The following is a 16,275-nucleotide window of genomic DNA, read 5'->3' on the forward strand; positions in this document are numbered from 1 at the left end:
ATTTTATGTGGATATAAGCAGAAGCATGTGAGCTGGTAAGGTAACATGATTTCAAAATATCCTAATGAAGACATGAGCTGGGCTGATGGAACCACAGGGGGCCAGCAAGTCCACTTGTACCTGTCCTATTCAAACTAAATAAAAGGCCTGATGTTTGGGGGTGCTAGGCAAGGGACCCCAGTGCTCTGCTACTGAGACTCTTGCTCTCTGGAAGACAAGACCAGAAATGCTACTGGAATGGAGTTGCCGGCCTTTCCCTGCTGTGCATACGTCCTGGGTTTTCCCACAACTGGAAACAAAGTAAACAGTTTTCAGAATATAAATAGAAATGCTGTTACTTCTAATCCCAAAACTTAATTTTTTACTTGAACAGCTAAATTAGACAACTGTTATATGATTAAAGCTGTAGTTGTTATGAGTTATCTTAATACATTGTTACTAGTATGATACAAAGGTTCTTCAAGTTTAAAGATGGAACTGGCCTTTAGTCATCAATCAGGTACATTTTAACTAAGGAACAGGAACCAGGAAACAACAAGGTTAGTTTTCTTTCAAGTAGAGGGCAGAGGGTCCCTTCCAGTTGCTTGCTAGGAATGGGATTTGTTTGTGGAGTCTTCTGCTTGCCTGAAGTATGCATAATACCTTGAACATAAAATGAGGAACTCCACTGTTTTGTTTTTTTGAGACAGGGTTTCCCTGTGTAGCCCTGGCTGTTCTAGACCTCTCTCCATAGAACAAGCTGGCCTCAAACTCAGAGATCTGCCTTCTCTGTCTCCCGAGTGCTGGGAGTAAAGGTGTGCAGCACCACTGCATGGCTTGAGGAACTTTATCTTGTGTTGGTATTGGGGTATAGAGCAAGACTTTGGTCTAAAATAATGGTCTCTCATAAATTTTAACTGCACAAATGATATATAAACAGATGTCATTATAATGAAAATAATTTCCAATTCACAATGTACTTATTTCAACAATATTGAGTATTACACTGTTCCTATAAAAAGACATTTGCAAAGTCCCTGAGCATTGTAACATGAACTACACAATGTGCGCAATTGCCACATACCAGCTTAATGACAAGTGAGTTACTCTCAACTCTGAACTATATTAAAGAGTGTATATGAATACTTCTTTCTTTTTTAATCATTTTATTTCAGTTGTTGGAGATCCAAGTTTCATGGGAAAGTATTACAAATGGAAGCGACAGGAACTGCAGCATCCTAAGCAATGGAAGTTGAAGTAAGACATCCCAAATGCCTTGAATTCATGATAGTGTTGATCTTGAGTGATTCTGCTCTCTGTCATCTACTGAGCCATTAGCAGAAGTCCCGGGAATAGCAGCAACCTGTACCTTTCCTAAGCATGAGAACAATAATAAGAAAATATACTTTGCTTTCCCGGCAACTCAGGTAGGAAAGCTGGCAAACATGGAGATGGGGCATGAGTCACAAGGAAGAGCCCAGCCAGTCCTCTTCCAAGTTAGTTATCACCAATTGTCCCGTCCAGCAGGACCAGTAATTCCGGGGTCGCGAGGGGAGCCATACCTGAAGGATAAGATGGGAAAGAAAGAGGCGAGACCAAGTAGCGTTCCTATCAAGGTCTGTTTATTGAATCAAAAACAGAAGCTTATATGGGGTGGAGGCAGGAACTAAGCAGTAGCGGGGGGGGGGGGGGGGGGGGGGCACGAGAATGTCTCCAGATAATACCATCAGGGGAACATCCTGTGGTTTTTCTCGGAACAATTTCTATCTTATCTTAGCTAACTATCTCTAACTATCTCTCGGAAAGTCCCGAGCTAACCTGCTAAACAACATCTGCAGAGGCTGAAAGGAGGAAGTTAGATTTGGAACGGGGCATCAGTATCTTTCAGTAGACTCTTTTAGCCTTGAATGACCCCGAGCTGGCTCTGAACAACCAATTACTTGTTCATCTTTCTCCTAGCTTCAATTTGGCTTTCCCAAAGAGTTCTCATTTAGGAAATATATATACATATACGTAATATATTATCTTTATTCTTGTGTGACTTAAATTTTTATTTGAAGAAGGTCTGGGAATAGAGTGCTTGCCATGCAAGTATAAAGACCAGAGTCCAGATACCCAGCACCATGTAAATGCCAGGGTGGCCTGGTGGTCCTCCTGTAACTCCTGTGCTCAGAAGATGAAGACAGGAGATCCTGTCAAGCTGCGATACTTTCTCTACTGACCAAATTTGAGAGATTCAAATTAAGCAAGGGACCCTACCATAGTGGAGCAATCAAGAAAGGCATCAGATGGCAACTACTAGCACCCCCACACACGCTAACATGCAGGTATACATGCACACACATCCCACACACACACAACAAAAAAGCATGTATTTACTGTACAAAGTGATGGTTTTTATAATGATTTTATTTAACTGTAACATATACTCATACCATATTAAACACTTTCTTTCTCTCCCTGCACATCTCTCTGCTAGACCCCTTTGTCTTCCCAGTCTCCCTTCTACTTTTATTGTGTGTGCATGTGTGTAAGTTTGTGTGTGTATGAGTGTGTGAGTGTGTATCTGTGTGAGCATGTGTGCAAATGTGTGAGCGTATATGTAAGTGTGTAGTGTGTGTAAATGTGTGTGAGTGTATGTGTTGTGTGTATGAGTAAGTTTGTGTGTATATCAGTGTGTGAGTGTGTGTCTCTGTGTGCGTGTGTGTAATTGTGTGTGTGCCTCTGTGTGTGTGTGTGTTTGTGTGTGTGTGTGTGTGTGTGTTTGTGTGTGTGTGTGTGTGTGTGTGTGTTCTGGATTCCACATAGGAGAGAAAGCATATGAACAGTGTACTTTCTTCACAGTGCTCAGCAACTGTGTTGCCATGAGACCTGGGGAGGGAAGACCCGTTGCACTCACACTCTTCATCTCACATTTTAGCTCCTGCTGTCAGCAGGCAGTATTCTGTGGTTTTCTAGTGGAAATGCATGATCATTAAGCAATGTAATGTATTATGAATTTGAGGAAAAGTCAAACATGTTTTTCTATCCTTTTCCCCCAAAAGTTTACCAACAACTGTTCTTTGGCCCATGGTGAAGAAAAGTTTTTGTATTACTTTTCTGCTCACAGCATAAATTATAGGCAGGAAAAAAAGTGTATTATGCTGAATTTGAAAGAGTACAAACATTTTTTCCTTGATGTCATGTTTCAAGTTTGCTTTGCAGTTGAAAAATTTACTCAGAATCTAAGATGGTCATTGCTTTGACATGACTTCCTTTCCTATTTCCTGTAACAGAACTGTTTTGTTTCACTTGTTTGTTCATTGGTTCATTATGAAGTGCCAGCATCTCACAGAATCCCAAGATTTAGAAAAACGAGGACCACGTCAATTTCAACTTAGTCACTCACTTCTACATGTGGCTGAAAAAGCTGAGCTGTTTGAATGCTAGAACACTTCAAAATACATTATTTTGAGTTTATGGGCTAACTTATATGCAGTGACCCTGTCAAAACAAAACACTCACACCTTATGCCATCTGGTGGCTGATGAGAGTATATATAGATCAAATGTTATTTGCATCTTATAAATGGCGAAATTGAGTAGTCAGGAGGAAAAAAAACCACTTTGAATAAAGTTTTAAAAAGATTTTACATATGTGTACATTATATAGTGGCATAAATATTTGTATATACAAATGACTGCAAGCAGCGTCAAAACCTAAGGAATACCAAAATTCAGCTTCTTTCCAGCTAAGTATCAGCAATGTTCTTAATGTCCATCAAAATACATAATATGAGATAAAGTACTTAGCTGAGAGGCTCAAGTAGAAAATATTTCCAAATGAGTAATTGTGTAGGTATGCCATAATGTGTTGATGTGCCATTGTTTTGCTGTTTCTTTAAAGAATCATTGTTTACCTTTATGTATGAGTGTGTATGTGTGTATGCACGGGTACACATACGTATGTCTGGTCCCTGGTGATGAAGTCATAGGTAGCTGTGAGCTGTCCGGTGTAGGTTCTAGAAACTGAACTGTGGTCTTCTCAGAGAGCAGAAGGCTCTTAGTTGCCAAGCCCTGTCCCCAGCTTCCTTTGTGGTGTTTTTGTTTTTCTGTAGGGTGTATGTGTTAGTTAACTTTTTTCATTTCTGTGAACATACTCCTGGGGAAAGAGTGTTAAGAAAGGAAGTGCTTGATTTGGCTTACAGTGTGAGGGAACCAGCCATTGGGATGGGGAGGCAGAAAGCGGGACAGCATGGTGGTTGTCACATTGTGTCCATAGCTGGGAAGCAGGGGGTCCAAATGCTGGTGCCCAGTTTGCGTCCTCCTTTTCTCATGTTAGCCCCTCTAGGACCCTAGCCCATGGCGGGGAGTGCTACTCACAGCCAAGGTCCGTCCTCAGGCAAATCGCGCTGGAAATAAGATATGCCTAGAAGTGTGTCTCCTTCATGACTCTAAACCAAGCTAATAGCTGAAAGCAGCCATCATGGCAGGGTAAGGGGGCTTCAGTGCTGTTGAAGCCTGAACTGTTTGACAAGCCCTTGGCCACTGAGCTAAGTACCCAGCCCCTGATTTCTTGAGACAAGGCTAACTTTGAACTTTTTGTAACCTGATCTAAAGTCAAACTCACTATGCTCCTGCCTAACCTCCTGAGTCCAGAGACTACAAATGTGTACCATCGTGCCTGTCTTCTTTGTTTAAAATAAATGTTTGAAAGACGTAGTTTACACTGACATTCCCAGTTTAAATACAAAATCAGACTTGAAGATGCATCTCAGTGGTAGAGCCCCTTGCTTACCATACATTAGGACAGTGGCTCCATCCTTATTAATTATTCATTCATTAGTTCATTACTAGAAAAAATGAAATTTGAGACTCTTACTTGCATAGCATCTAGGAAAAATGCTTTTCCTCACCTGTCTCTGTCTTTGCATTCTCCGGTTTGCTCCCCTTTCCCTGTTGTCCCCTTCTCCTGCTGTCCCCTTCTCCTGCTGTCCGCTTCTCCTGCTGTCCCCTTCTCCTGCTGTCCCCTTCTCCTGCTGTCCCCTTCTCCTGTTGTCCCCCTTCTCCTGTTGTCTCCCTTCTCCTGTTGTCCCCCTTCTCCTGTTGCCCTCCTTCTCCTGCTGTCCCCCTTCTCCTGTTGTCCCCCTTCTCCTGTTGTCCCCTTCTCTTGCTCCCCTTCTCCTGCTGTCCCCTTCTCCTGTTGTTCCCCTTCTCCTGTTGTCCCCCTTCTCCTGTTGTCCCCTTCTCCTGTTGTCCTCTTCTCCTGTTGTCCCCTTCTCCTGTTGTCCCCCTTCTCTTGTTGTCCCCCTTCTCCTGTTTGTTTGTCCCCCTTCTCCTGTTGTCCCCTTCTCCTGTTGTCCCCTTCTTCTCTTTGTCCCTCTTCTCCTGCTGTCCCCTTCTCCTGTTGTCCCCTTCTCCTGTTGTCCCCTTCTCCTGTTGTCCCCTTCTCCTGTTGTCCCCCTTCTCCTGTTGTCCCCCTTCTCCTGCTGTCCCCTTCTCCTGCTGTCCCCTTCTCCTGTTGTCCCCCTTCTCCGTGTTGTCCCCCTTCTCCTGCTGTCCCCTTCTCCTGCTGTCCCCTTCTCCTGTTTGTCCCCCTTCTCCGTGTTGTCCGCTTCTCCTGTTGTCCCCCTTCTCCTGCTGTCTCCTTCTCCTGCTGTCCCCTTCTCCTGTTGTCCCCCTTCTCCGTTTGTCCCCCTTCTCCTGTTGTCCCCTTCTCCTGCTGTTCCCTTCTCCTGCTGTCCCCCTTCTCTGTTGTCCCCCTTCTCCTGCTGTCCCCCTTCTCCTGTTGTCACCTTCTCCTGTTGTCCCCTTCTCCTATTGTCCCCATCTCCTGCTGTCCCCCATTTCCTGCTGTCCCCCATTCTCCTGCTGTCCCCCTTCTCTTGCTGTCCCCCATCTCCTGCTGTCCCCCTTCTCCTGTTTGTCCCCTTCTCTTGCTCCCCTTCTCCTGTTGTCCCCCTTCTCCTGCTGTCCCCCTTCTCCTGCTGTCTTTCATCTCCTGCTGTCCCCCATCTCCCGCTGTCCCCCATCTCCTGCTGTCCCCCTTCTCCTGTTTGTCCCCTTCTCTTGCTCCCCTTCTCCTGTTGTCCCCCATCTCCTGCTGTCCCCCTTCTCCTGCTGTCCCCATCTCCTGCTGTCCCCCTTCTCCTGCTGTCCCCTTCTCCTGTTTGTCCCCCTTCTCCTGTTTGTCCCTCTTCTCCTGCTGTCCCCCTTGTCCTGTGTGTCCCCCTTCTCCTGTTGCTCCTCCTGCTCTCACCCAGCAATACCATACTCAATTTTTTTCTCACCCTTCCATGAAGACCTAAGATGTCTTCCCCATTGGTGCCTTCTACCTAGAGTATCTCTCCCGGTAGAGGCTTTACTAGTACCCAGGGTTACATCTTGGTCTGAGTCAAGTGATAGCCTGGGATGCATGTGTGTAAGAGGAGGTCCCTGGAACTGAGTCCTGACCTGTCGACTTATCACCTCTGGCACCTTGAGCATCCTATGTCACTCCTTTGTTCTTCGGCTGTATTCATTCAATAACATCTGCCTTCCAAAGAGGTCCTGAGGACTCACTGTTTCAATAGATGTAAGTGCTTCTAATGCTGCCTTGCACAGAGACATGCCCATAACACTTGGAATTGTTTCTTCTGCTTCTTCTATGGGCCATGATCCTTCCAGAGAAGAAAAACCTTTCCTTCGAACTAGCAGGGGGAGGAGCAGACAGATCTTGGTGTGGTGCTTACTCTCTCAGAATGTGCTGCCCTGGCCATAACACTGCCTTCCTTGCAATGCTGTTTTACATCGAGTTTCTTGAATGATACCACGTATTTAAAGTTTAGCATATGAAATCCAAGAAACATTATTTGCTGAGGAGGGAAGAATATGAGAGTTTCTGTCCCCCTCCCCCAGCTTTCCACAGAATGAAAATAATCTCTGGCAGAAATATGTAAAAAATGTAAATTTATCTCAAGTTCAAAAATAACATGTAGCTGACCACATGTATCTAGTACCATTGTGCCTGTAACTTGCATTCTCCTTTCTACCTCTCTTCAGCCTGGCACAGTACCCCATAAGGGTGACAAGGACCCAGCACACTGTCCTTTGTGTGCTCAGGTGTCCCAATTTCCCTGTCACTTCTCCTGTAGTATGCTGCCCTGTCTCAGTCGGAGCCCATGCTGTTCAGATTTACCTGTTCACGAGGAAGTACCCAGGCTAGGGGATTGGCATAGCTCTGCATTCCCAATCCTCAGTGTAGTGCACAGTACATAATAGGTTAATCTTGTTGGAAGAAAAATGCAAAAATGCAAAAAAAAATGCAAAAAACATCGTGTCTTGCCATTTAACAGTAGAACTAAATAGAATAAATTTTAGGGGACTAAAACCCTGAAATTGAAGGTATGTGATGTAGACAGTGTGGCTCTGTTTGGAAGATCTAAGGCATAATCCATAAACAGGGATTGAAAACTGGAAATATGACCATCATAAATATTTTATGCAAAGTCTAAGCTCTTACATGTGTTTTAGTTACTGTGACTATAAACTCGTGATCATAATCAGATCATAAATACTCAGCATTCAATCATATGACTTGGTGTTCATTTCTAAGGCTTTGTTTAATACTACCTTGACTGTCATTTGAATATTCATAAGTGCCTTATTTATTTCTAAGAATAAGGAAATGGGAAAGAAAATGAATCTAATATCCGATCTGTGGTTTGTGCTCATTTTCTCAAAAAAACCGGAGAGCACATGAAATCAGAAGTAACAAAGGCTGTCCTTTAGTGTGCCCTTGCTTATTCATTCCCATGCGAGCCTGCAGCACACTACAGCAAATGGTCACTCCCCTAGCAACAGAAGCAATCTCTTATCCAGAGTTTAAGCTCGTGCAGCCTGCAAGTTATCTAAGCTTTTGATTCTGGTGGAGACTTAGGCTCAGTATATAGCCTCTTCTTAAAAGAATGTTGCCCCCCACGCACACATGGCAGATTGTTGCAGTCCAAGTGTTACGTGTTCCCTGAAGACCATGCGTCCCTCTTGGTTTTCTGTCACCTTGATACAAGCTAGAGTTATCTGGGAAGAGAAACCTTAATGAGGAAAATGCCTTCATCAGATTCCTGTAGGTAAGTCTGTAAGGCATTTTCTCACTAGCTAATTGCTAGAGGAGGGTCCAGCCTATGGAGGCCGTATCACGCCTGTGCAGGTGGTCCTGGGGGATAGAAGAAAGCAGCTTAGCAGAGCATGAGGAATAAACTAGTAAGCAGTGTTCATCTATGGCCTCTGCTTCAGGTCTTGTCTCCAGGTTCCTGCCCTGACTTCCTGTTTTCACATTCCATGACTATAGACAGTAACTGATAAGCCAAATAACCCCTTTCCTCCACCAAGTTGTGTCAGGCCCTGCTGTTTTATCACAACAACAGTAAAGCAAACCAGTAGACCATGCTGGAGGCTCGGTCTGTGCTGCTACCAGGAGTTAGTGAGAGCCTCAGGAGGAACGGCCTAGTGGAAGGAAGTCACATCATTGAGGCATGCTTTCGGGCGGGGGGAGGGCGACACTAAGACCCCAGCCCATTCTTCTTTTTGTTTTCTGACCACCATGAAGTAAGTAGCTTTGTTTCTCTATCATACGTCCTGCCTTGTCAAAGGCTCAAAGTGATAGGACCAAGTAGTTATGAACTGAAACCATGATCCACAAAGAAACCTTTTTTTTTTTTTGGTTGATAATCTCAGGCATTTTGTCACAGTGACAAAGCTAAAGAGAGGTATAGAAGGAACAGGAAGTCGCATGAGAGAACAGTATCTACTCGCTAGGCATTTCTCCTCCATCTCTAACGTTCGTCGGAGTTGACAGGCAATGGTATAAATATAAGACCCAAAGATGCACATCAGCATCCAGCAAAGCCACAACTAACCAGCCCACATCTCGTCACTCAGCCTGCCCCATCGCACAGCATCAAACCCAGGCTCCTTCCTCCATTGTCAATGTGTCACCACCTCTGACACTTCCGTCTAGAAGAATTTTCTCTAATTTACCTATGTAAGAAAAAATTAAGCCACCAAGAGCCCTCAAACTGTGTTGATGAGCACAAATCTTATTTGAGAATTAAGTATTTCCTACTTGCCTACCAGTACATACTTGCCAAAGCTTTAAAGTTTCTGTAAGTATCCATATCCTGTCTGCATGCAGGCAAGAGTGAATCACATCCTCCTTTAAGGGAAAAGATTTGTGTGTGTACATCAACATCAAGGTTGACTCTTAGACAATCTCACTTTGGTCTGTTGAAAAGGAGATGAAAACCTGTGTTATATCAGATACCGATGTAAGCCTTCTTGTATTTACAGAACACACCCTGGACTCCTTGTCCTGTGTTTTGAAGTTACTACGTATTATGTTTACATCTGATTTTAACTGGCTGTGGGCTTCTTTCTTTCTTCTTTCTTTCCTTTATGTGTGTATGGGAGGATAGTATTTAAACTCATAAAACACAAATAATCTTTCTCTTGGAATAGCTGGGTCCCTTTTCCTCCAGCTCTGTAGAAACATATTCATTTAACACTCCTTTCAGAGTGATTGGATTTAAACATCATTCTCATAGATTTACATAATTACACAGTGAATGTATTTTTTTTTTTTTTTAGAAAATCCAGCATTTTTATTCCCGAAAGACTAGACCTTGAGTGCCATCTTGTGTTTAAAGGGAGAATTGGCATCGTGTGGACAACAGTTCATATTCTAAGATATAAATAAGGGGAAAATAGAATCAAGAAAAAAAATATTGTAAAAATGAGTTCTTCCAAGCATAGTGGCACACATGAACAGTTCCTGCACTTGGTGGGTGGGAGACAGGAGGGTCAAGGGTTCAAGGCCGGCATCAGTTACTTCATGAGTTGCAATTGGAGTCAGGTGCTCTAAGAGAATATATCCTAAAACCAAGTGGCAAAACACTTTCTCAGCATTCCTGAGACCCCGGTTTTGACCTGCAGTCCACAAAACAAAGAAAGGCAAAGAGGGTAATAAGCAACAATTCCTCCCAGGCCAGTACTTTCTCTCTCCGTAGATGCTTTTAGAGAGTCTGAACTTCATACTTCATAGTGCACCCACTCAGCTCTAATCCTCTTTCCCTCTAGTTTGCCTGCGACACCTGATGATGTTCAGCCATTCCTAATGCCTTCTATTTGTCTGTGAAACTGTCCAGGAAATTAGAATGTATCTGTATGTTATAAAACTGTAAAAAAAAAAAAAAAGGGGGGGGGGAATGGGGGTTAAAAAACAAAGTTTAAGCAGGGTGGTCACCGAGGGCTGGGAGGGGGCGGGGCTGGAGCTGGAGCTGGGGCTGGGAGGGGGCGGGGCTGGAGCTGGGGAAAGGTGTGATTCAAAGGAGGTCCTGGCAGAACCAGAATGCAATATGTTCTCGGACACCTTAGGTCAGGCTGTGTCTGGAGTGTGGAATTGCTGTCTCAGAGGAGGGCTGCTGCGCTTTCCTCTTCGGTGGCGTGAGCTCCTCTTGAAGATAACCGTACCTAGTTCCTTAAACGTCCTTTAATGGATTTTTGATTCCTTTCTGCTCTTACGGAAATAGTTGGTTTCACCGATTTTGTGGCAGAGGATTTGGTAGACCATGATGTCAACAGCAGAGCTGAGGTTGCTGCCATCCACTTCTCTGCTAAATTTCCTCTGATTCTGCTACAGGTCTGAAGAGCTCTGGCCTGCTCTAGTCTCTCTCTCTTCCCCCGCCCCGCCCCCCGCCCCTCCCACTACTTGAGATTCAAGGAAGGAGGAAGACTAAGAAGAAAGATAAGAAATCTCATTAAAGCATGTTACCCAAAGTTGGGTTGTTTGCGGAAGGACAAAATAATTTCATGATTCCCACTGTCTGCGTAAACCTGCTTTTCAGGAGCTTGTTGTAAATTATGTAAGAATTTAAAGTGAGCAAGCATTAAGGGTGTTTTTTATTTTTCTTTTTTTTTCTTTTTTTTTTCTTTTTTTTTTTTTTTTTTTTTTTTTTACTTTTTTCACTGGGTAATTACGGTATCCTGTGTCATCATAATTTAATTTTCATTTCTTTAGTAGCAGCAAACATTTCGTTTTTATAATTTGGAAACACTATGTCATTGGTGCAGGCTATCCTTGAACTATCTGGGTCTTGATCTTGCACTCTTATTACTCCTGCCTCTGTTTCCCAAGTGCTGGCCCGCCATAGCACTGCAGTCGGTTAAGCCAGAGAGCAATGGCAGCCAGTGGGGAAAGCACTAACTGCACCAGCCTGACTACCTCAATCCCACCCCCTGGAGTCCATATAAAACACCTACTGCAGTGGTACACATCTGTAATCCTAGACTCCTTTTGTGAGCTTAGAGGCAGAGACAGGAGAATTTCCCAGAAGTTTCCAGGACAGTTAATCTGGAGCAGCAGGAACAAGAGGGGCCCTACCTCAACAAGGTGGAAGGTGAGAACCACTGCCCAGAAGTTGTCCTCTGACCTGCACATTTGCTCTGTACTCTGTGTATGACCCACACACACATGCACATACATGTGTGATAAATTATTTTAAGTCGGATTTTCTTTAAGACAGAGGTTTAGCAGTAGGAAGAAAATATGAAAGTCAATTGTTAGAGTTTTTTAAGTCATATTTACCCCAAAGAAAGTAAAGTCCTAATGATTTTTATAACTCTTGGCTGACACAGAGCTGGTTATTCCTCTGTATTCATGTGACCCTGGGTAGAGAGACCTTACTGTCCCAGAGGTTCTGGATGGCTGCGTCCATTAGCACAGGCCTGTGATCCCAGAATTTGAGAAGCAGAGGCAAGAAGGTCAGAAGTTCAAGGTCATTCTCAGCTACAGAGAGTTCAAAGCCGCCCTGGGCTCCATCAATTAGATCTTGTCAGAGAGCGAGAATGAGTACTAGATGGCTTAAGAGAGGTCATGTCTAGTCCCCAGGAAAAGGCTAAGCAAGAACCATAAAAACCTAAAACGAGCCCTGGAAGTCACAAGCTGATTCAAAGGTACTGAATTACATGTCACAGCAAGCACCACCACGTTTAAAGGAAGGTAAGAAAATCCAAAACATGACAACACAAAATGATAGCTTTTATTCTCCCATATAAAATGAGCAGTTATGAATATAAGCCGGAGATTCAAACCCAGAGCAGAAGTCACTAAGGTTGATGATAAAGTTAGTAGTTGTGGACCTTAGAGCAGCGATGTTGACATCTGATAGAAGACGGCCAACTCAAAATGAACTCAATACTTTTGGATATTTTTATTTTGCCTCTAATGCTTTGTCTATGCATTTTTTAACATTACTGATGTTTTGCTTATATATTTATGTTTTCTGATTTTGTGGTTTTCTGGGCATGTGTGTGTATACCTCAGGATTTTTACTTATTTCTTTAGTTTTCTACTCTGGGTTTTTTTTTTTTTTTTTTTTTTTTCTTATTTGCTGGTTTGTTTTCTAAAGAGATAGAGAAGGAAGGCATGGAGTTGAATGGGTAGGTGAGTGGAGAGGACCCAGGAGGAGATGAGGAAGGGAAACCATGATCAGAATATGTCTTTGGGAGAAAAATCCATTTCAATTAAAATAAAGTCATGAAAATGTGGAAGAAAGAAAAGGAAGACATGCAGAAGAATACAGATCATCTGTAGCTGCACGTAGTGCTCTCGGTTAGCAGTGACTCCATGCTTTCCTGGTTTTGTGGGTGGCAAGGAGAGCTCTGACCGTGTTCTCAGGTACTAGCTTTGGAATTGAGTTGCTGCTTCCATTGTTTTACCTTTCTCTAAATCAATGTGGTAAAAAAGAGAAAAAAAGAGGATGGGTATAATAGTGCATACTTGAAGCTTAGCAGTTGGGAGGTTGAGGCAGGGGGATTATGAGTTTAAGACTAAGGTGGATTAACTATATTTTCTCTCCAAAACTTATATGTGTGTGTGTGTGTCTCATTAGTACATTAAAATTTATATATAAATGTGTATTTATAACTTGGAACTCCACTAAAATTAATATCTGTATATGCACCTACACATCATCTTCTATTGGAAGACCAGAAAAACACTGTAGAAGAAATTTGCAGTGAGCTTAAAAATGTAGCAAATAAAAGAGAAAGGAGAAACATTGAAAATTAAGAACTTAGGCAACCAAGTAGCAGCAGAGTGGGATGTACCAGAAATACACTCAACCAAAAGAAGAAAGAATATCACGCAGGGATGACAACACTGTGCTCAACTAGCCATAAAGGAAAAACAGAGCATGTCCACAGCACCCAGGAACTCTGGGATATGATCAAAAGGCCTAACTAACCAAGAGTCTTTTAATCTATTCAATGAAATTAGAGTAGAAAACTTTCTAAATCTAGAAAAATAAGTGAACATTTAAAACAGAGGGTTCTTAGAACCCCAAATAGGCATGAGCATAGAAAAAACTCTATATGACTTAGTCTAGATGCAAAAAGTAGAGAGAAGAGAAATAATATTAAAAGTTGAAAGGGCGAATTCAGCCCTTCTCAGCTCCTTCTCCAGCACCATGTCTGTCTGCATGCTGCCATGTTTCCCGCCATGATGATAATGGACTAAACCTCTGAAACTGGTTTCTCTGTGTAGCCTTGGTTGTCCTGGACTCACTTTGTGGACAGGGTGGCCTCAAACTCACGGAGATTTGCCTGCCCCTGCCTCCCGAGTGCTGGGATTAAAGGCGGGAGCCACCACCACCCTGCTTTTCTTAACACCAGGGAAAAAGTCAGCTGCCAGTCTTGCCTTGGCAACAAGGCCACTGAAAGCTGCGATGGTACACATTTTCCTCCTTCACAAAGGGAATCAGCCTGACAGAGGGGGAAAGGAACCTGATTATTCACCATCTGAGAACCCTGTTGAGTTCCCAAAGCCAAGACATAAACATTGACCCCAGAGAGGAGAGTAAGGGGATCTCGCATTCCCTTTAAGACCTCAAACATGGGAAAGTCTCTTTCTCATTTACCTTTGCTTTCAAATAAAGAAGATGGTTATGATGGGACCACATCGACAGACAATAGGAGGAATGGATTGGTTAGCAGTGAAGTGCAAAATGAAGATGGAAGAAGTGGAGATGTGTCTCAGTTTCGGTATGTGGAATTTACTGGAAGAGACAGTGTCATTTGTCCCACTTGCCAAGGAACAGGAAGAATTCCTAGGGGGCGAGAAAACCAACTGGTGGTGCTGATTCCATACAGTGATCAGTGGTTATGGCCAAGAAGAACAAAGCTGTATGTGATAGCATCTGTGTTCGTCTGCCTGCTCCTCTCTGGATTGGCTGTGTTTTTTTTCTCTTTTCCTTTGATCTATTGATGTCGGCCTATGTTGGTTGTAATTTTCAGAAGCAAACTATATATTTAAACATTACAAACACACTAAATATAACAAGCAATAACTATTATTCTGTTGAAGTTGAAAACATCATTGCTCAAGTTTAGTTTTCAAAAACAGTTATTGGGAAGGCACGCTCAAACAACATAACTAACATTGGTATCAATCTGCTTGATATGACTCCAATGACTATACAGTACTCATAGTTATTGCAGAGGAAATGAGTTACATGTACAAATTCTGTACACTGATCTCCATCACAGTACACAACGTAATATTCATGATGCAAGTTACTGTAACAACAACATACTTTGGACACTCTGAGGAAATATCGCAGGAGAGGTACCAGTATGTCAACTGTGGAAGGAACACAACTTACCAGTTGGCCCACTCTGAGTGTCTAAATGTCCTGCAGCCACAACAGTAAACTCTATAGGAGACGTAATTAGAGCCTATGACACACCTGAAGCATCTTCAGAACTGTCAATGAGGAGGTACTGCCTAGAAGGACATCTTTAATTGAGCATGTCTAAAGTTTACACACGACACTGAGGGTTCAGCTAACAGAATCTGGTCCTTACACAGTTACTGGACTCTCGTTCTATGATGATGATTTGCTCTTACCAAGAACTTTTACCAGATCATAAGTTAACCGATTAGCTTTCTTCTCACCTTTGTTCCCAAGGTAAAAAATTGAGACTTCCTCTAAATACAATAAATTATTATAAAAGTGATAGATTCAATCTATATCTCTATTGATGATACAGTTCTATCACGAACATAATTTGATGGTTTTTATGTGAAAGTATTGAAGGCCTGTTGTTCATGGAGGACTTTTAAAAACTGACTTGTTTTATAAATTCCCATTCTTACATGCTAGTCTTTCAACAATATGATAGCAATATGATAGCTATTAGGTAAAAGTTTTTAGCCTTGAATTTGTTGAAATTCTACTCATTTGCATGATTTTGTCTTATTTCTAGCTAATGGTTGCGTAATATTTACCAACCATAAGAGTCTGCCAAATTCTGTCCTTCACTTTATAAGAACCTCTCAGTAAATGTTTCATGTGTAGCTTTTGAACTTTCTGTGTGATCTTCAAACATATTCCTTTAATGTACAATATTGTAAATAAACTGCATGGCTTAAAAAAAACTGAAAAGGAGGTAGTAGTAGATGTGGCTAAGTTGGTAAAATGTTTGCCTTCTGAGCAAAGGAACCTGAGTCTCATCCTCAGAACCCATGTAAAAATGCCAGACATGGTGGCATGTGCCTGTGACCGAGAGCAGGGAGGTACAGACAGGAGAGTTACTGACACTCACTGGCCTGCTAGTCGAGCCTAATTGATGAGCCTATAGGCCACAGAAAGTCCCTGTTCAAAAGAGGTTGGCTGCATTTCTGAGAATGACACCCAAGGTTGCGCTCTGGACTGCACACATATGCATGCATTAGAGAAAGGTGAAACAACAGAAGCAACAACTCAAGTTCCAAAGCTAGTACCTGAGAACCCTGTCAGAGCTCTCCCTGCCACCAATAAGCCAGGAAAGCATGGACCAATGCATCTCAAGCCCTGAAGTCACTACTAACCAAGAGTGCAAGATCCAGCAGCACAGCTGGGCACTGTAGTGCACACCTTTGATCCTAGCATTCAGGAGGCAGAAGCAAGCAGATCTCTGTGAGTTTGAGGCCAGCCTGGTCTACAACAAGAGTCCCAAGACAGTCAAGACTGTTACATAGAAAAATCCTGTCTCTTGAAAAAACAAAAATTATAAACTCAAATGCAAGTGAAATGCTAACAAACTCACTCTGTCAAGCCAGCTGTAACCAAATACAAAACTGGATAAAGATATAGGAAAAAAAAAAAACTAGACCAATGCCATTGCTGAACAGAGATGAAAAAGTTCCCTGTAAAATACTTGTAAATCAAATTCAAGAACACAACATGAAGATCATGGACATGACCAAGTTGATTCTTTCCCGGGGATGTAAGGTGTTCCATCT

The 16,275-nt window shown here is 42.7% G+C and overlaps 1 protein-coding gene and 1 pseudogene across 1 annotated transcript in view; both read left to right on the forward strand.

The window, feature by feature from the left end:
* The window catches only part of Ube2u (ubiquitin conjugating enzyme E2 U), a 67,506-nt gene that overhangs the window by 43,670 nt on the left and 7,561 nt on the right, over positions 1 to 16,275 (forward strand). Inside the window, exon 7 of the mRNA XM_051156912.1 lies at positions 1,155 to 1,236. Coding sequence (XP_051012869.1) covers positions 1,155 to 1,236 — 82 coding nt within the window. The remainder of the gene's footprint in view (positions 1 to 1,154; positions 1,237 to 16,275) is intronic.
* LOC127205521 (transmembrane protein 106B-like) lies at positions 13,857 to 14,701 on the forward strand (annotated as a pseudogene).

Source organism: Acomys russatus, chromosome 2 (genome assembly GCF_903995435.1).
Source record: "Acomys russatus chromosome 2, mAcoRus1.1, whole genome shotgun sequence".
NCBI classification, from domain to species: domain Eukaryota; kingdom Metazoa; phylum Chordata; class Mammalia; order Rodentia; family Muridae; genus Acomys; species Acomys russatus.